General features: G+C 51.8%; 1 protein-coding gene across 1 annotated transcript; it reads right to left on the reverse strand.

The window, feature by feature from the left end:
* Window positions 1-346: 346 nt before the first annotated feature.
* On the reverse strand, window positions 347-1,708 carry LOC123089302 (purine permease 3-like). Its single transcript, XM_044511014.1, has one exon. It carries the CDS (start codon window positions 1,625-1,627, stop codon window positions 452-454), a length of 1,176 nt encoding a protein of 391 aa, XP_044366949.1. The 5' UTR covers window positions 1,628-1,708; the 3' UTR covers window positions 347-451.
* Between the last annotated feature and the right edge of the window lie 1,294 nt (window positions 1,709-3,002).

The raw sequence follows: 3,002 nt of genomic DNA on the forward strand, positions 1-3,002 counted from the left end.
TATGATAATTGAGATGTCCGGATGTGAATTGTATTTTTTTTAGAAGTGCCTGGTCAGTGCCCGCGGACATGCCCGGACGTGTCCACGGGTGTTTGAGGGGATGGATTTGCCATGTCCGGCTGTAGATGCTCTAACTTCTGCCATCTTTTCGAATGAGATGTTTGTATATTCGTTTGAAACCCCGTTTGAAGTCAATAAAAGCTTCCCAAAAAAAAAGTTAATAAAAGCTCTCCTTAACATGAAGACGCAGCAAATATCCATATTGTAGTATACTCATTGCAAGAAGTGAACATTTCAGAATAGTATGCTTTTTATTAACTCGATGGTAGCACTTAATTTTCTCTGTGTTACCTAGAATGAAACAAATGTCTTACTCTACTCTTGTATGTCCTGTACTTCTGAATTTTTTAAAAAAATTACTACACTACACGCGTACAGAATTTGCCGGTCTTCAAGGGGTAGCCAGCTCCAGGTCTCCGGTTTTCCTCGCCATCTGCTGCTGCAGCAGCTGGTTCTTCTGCGGCGCCGCCTTCTTCTGCTGGACCTTCTCGCCGTACATGTAGGAGGCGAAGCCCCATAGGGACAGCACGAGCGCGATGCCCTTTGGCCCGTCGAACTTCTCGTGGAGGAAGAGGACGGCGAGGATCTCGGAGAGCGGCAGGAGGACGGCGATCATGATGCCGGCGAGGAGCGAGGAGGCACAGGTGATGAGCCCCATGATGCCCAGGTTGAGCAGCTGCCACGACACGGCGTCCCACACGAGCACCAGGTAGTAGTTGGTCTCGCCGAGCCCGAACGTCGCCGCCTCGCTCCGCAGCACCCCGAAGTCGCTCTTAATGGCCATACCGAGCAGGCACACCATCGTGCCAGCGGCGCCCATCACGGCCTGCATCTGCATGACCGTGGAGTAGGGAGGCGGTATCCTCGCGGCGGGTCCCGTCCGGCGCCCGTATCGCTCCATGGCGACCTCAACGAGCGGCAGCACGAGCCCGGCGAGCGCCGCTGCAGCGATGCCCTCGCAGAACCCGGTCCAGTACGTCTTGGATGGCTCGCCAGCCGGCTTCCCAGACCCAGGCCCGACACCGAGCACTGCCGGGCCGATGATGAGCAGCATGACGGCGTTGGCTGAGAAGGGCGTGAAGCGGAGCCCAACGAAGAGGAACGCGAACACGGCCGTGAAGGCAAGCTGCGTCGCCAGCAGCAGCGACGACGTGGACAGCGGCAGCGCCTGCGACCCCATCGCGTACACGAAACACGACACAGCGTACAAACTGCCAAGCACGGCGGCCGCGCCGACGAGGCGAAGCGGGAGGAGGAGGTTGGCGATGCCGTGGCGGCGGCCGCGGAAGAGGGAGACGCACAGGGGCGGGAGGAGGAGCGGCCAGCCGGAGATCTGGAGCAGCGCGGAGAGCCACAGGCGTTGCCCGCCGTGGACGAAGTAGACGCGGAGCAAGAGCGGCCCGCCGGCGCCGATCAGGACGAGGCAGGCACTGAATATGACCAGAAGCGAAGGCCGGTAACGAGCCGGCGAGGCCGTCGAGGCGGCCATGGCGCGGGGTGGTGACGCGCTTGGCGTCTTTGCTGCTTCTTGCATGGCTGGACTGGCACTAGCAGTTATGGTTGCCATGAAGCTCAGCTCGGAGTAGGCGTGTTCTGCTCCTTTTGCTTACGAGCTTGGTTTGGAGGCTCCTGGTTGTTGGATGCTCCAGATGGCGATGAGCTTGTGTGGAGTAACATGACTGGGTTGGAGGGTTTATATAGGAGAACTAATTAACTAAAAAATTAGTAAGTTGGTGAGTCAAATATAAAGGAAGGAGGAGGGAAGTACACACGTACTCCCTCCGTTCTAAAATAGATGACTCAACTTTGTACTAACTTTAGTACAAAGTTGAGTCATCTATTTTGGAACGGAGGGAGTAAGAGTTAACGATGAACTCTTCGGTCTATTTCTGCTGAACTCAAGATATATTTGTCGCGGAGCGCTGCAAATAATGGCAGTGTATGTATTCCTCCACTTGTTGCATTCATCTATTTGTAAGAGCGGAGTCGCTAAAAAAATCCAAACTTCACAATAGCCGTCAAAGGGCACACATGAAAAAAAAACAGCTCTGGCAGAGGTCATATAAGTCTTTATCGCCTGTATTATGTAGAGTTCTCCATATCTGGCTTCATAGCCTACATATTTAACGTCTCGGGGCCAATCTATGAAACCGTGTGGCACGGAATGAAACTTCATGTGGTCCCCCATCTCATGGCGGAGATAGACAACAGAGATGGAAGGGAAACCGGAAGAAATGATGTCCCATTGGCGGGTGGGTTTCACAAGGCAGGTGAAATTTGGAGCCTAGAATATAGCGATTCTGAGACTGCCTACCTGTTTCAAACTGCATATTTTTTAGCCTCATGTCACTGTAATGATTTCAGCGATCAATTCTTTTACCCTTCGCCGAGTGTTTTTGATACTTGGCAAATAAGTTTATTCCTGTAGTGATTGGCTATAAGTCGCCTAAAAATGGCACAAGGCTGAGTCAAGTTTCTAGGAGAAGAATGTGATGCAGAGTGGAGTTTCATGGTTGAGACTGCCACGACACGGCCGGCCAGGGCATCCCTAGCAAGGCCTCGCCAGGGCTGGCTGGAGACAGGAGGGCGGATCGGGGTAGGGAGGTGGCGGTGGAGTAGGACAATGAAGAGGAAGAGCACTTCTTTTTTCATGCAACTAATAAATTATCTATCCTATTTTGATGATTGAGTTGAGTTTGCGGAAAAACAGAAAAACAAAACTATTTGATGTATAAAAGGTTCCTGATTTCAGCATTCATCATAAGCAGTGGCGGACCTAACCCAATGGAACAGGGTGGACTAATAGTGCGATTTACATATACATTTATTTTTTTCTTCAATTTTTTGGCCTTTCTGCTACAGTACTACCTCCGCCACTGATCATAAGTCGCAACCCGTAGGTACAGTAATTACAAGGTACACATGCCTCTTTCGTAGTATTA

This window comes from Triticum aestivum, chromosome 4B, assembly GCF_018294505.1.
Source record: "Triticum aestivum cultivar Chinese Spring chromosome 4B, IWGSC CS RefSeq v2.1, whole genome shotgun sequence".
In the NCBI taxonomy this organism is placed as follows: domain Eukaryota; kingdom Viridiplantae; phylum Streptophyta; class Magnoliopsida; order Poales; family Poaceae; genus Triticum; species Triticum aestivum.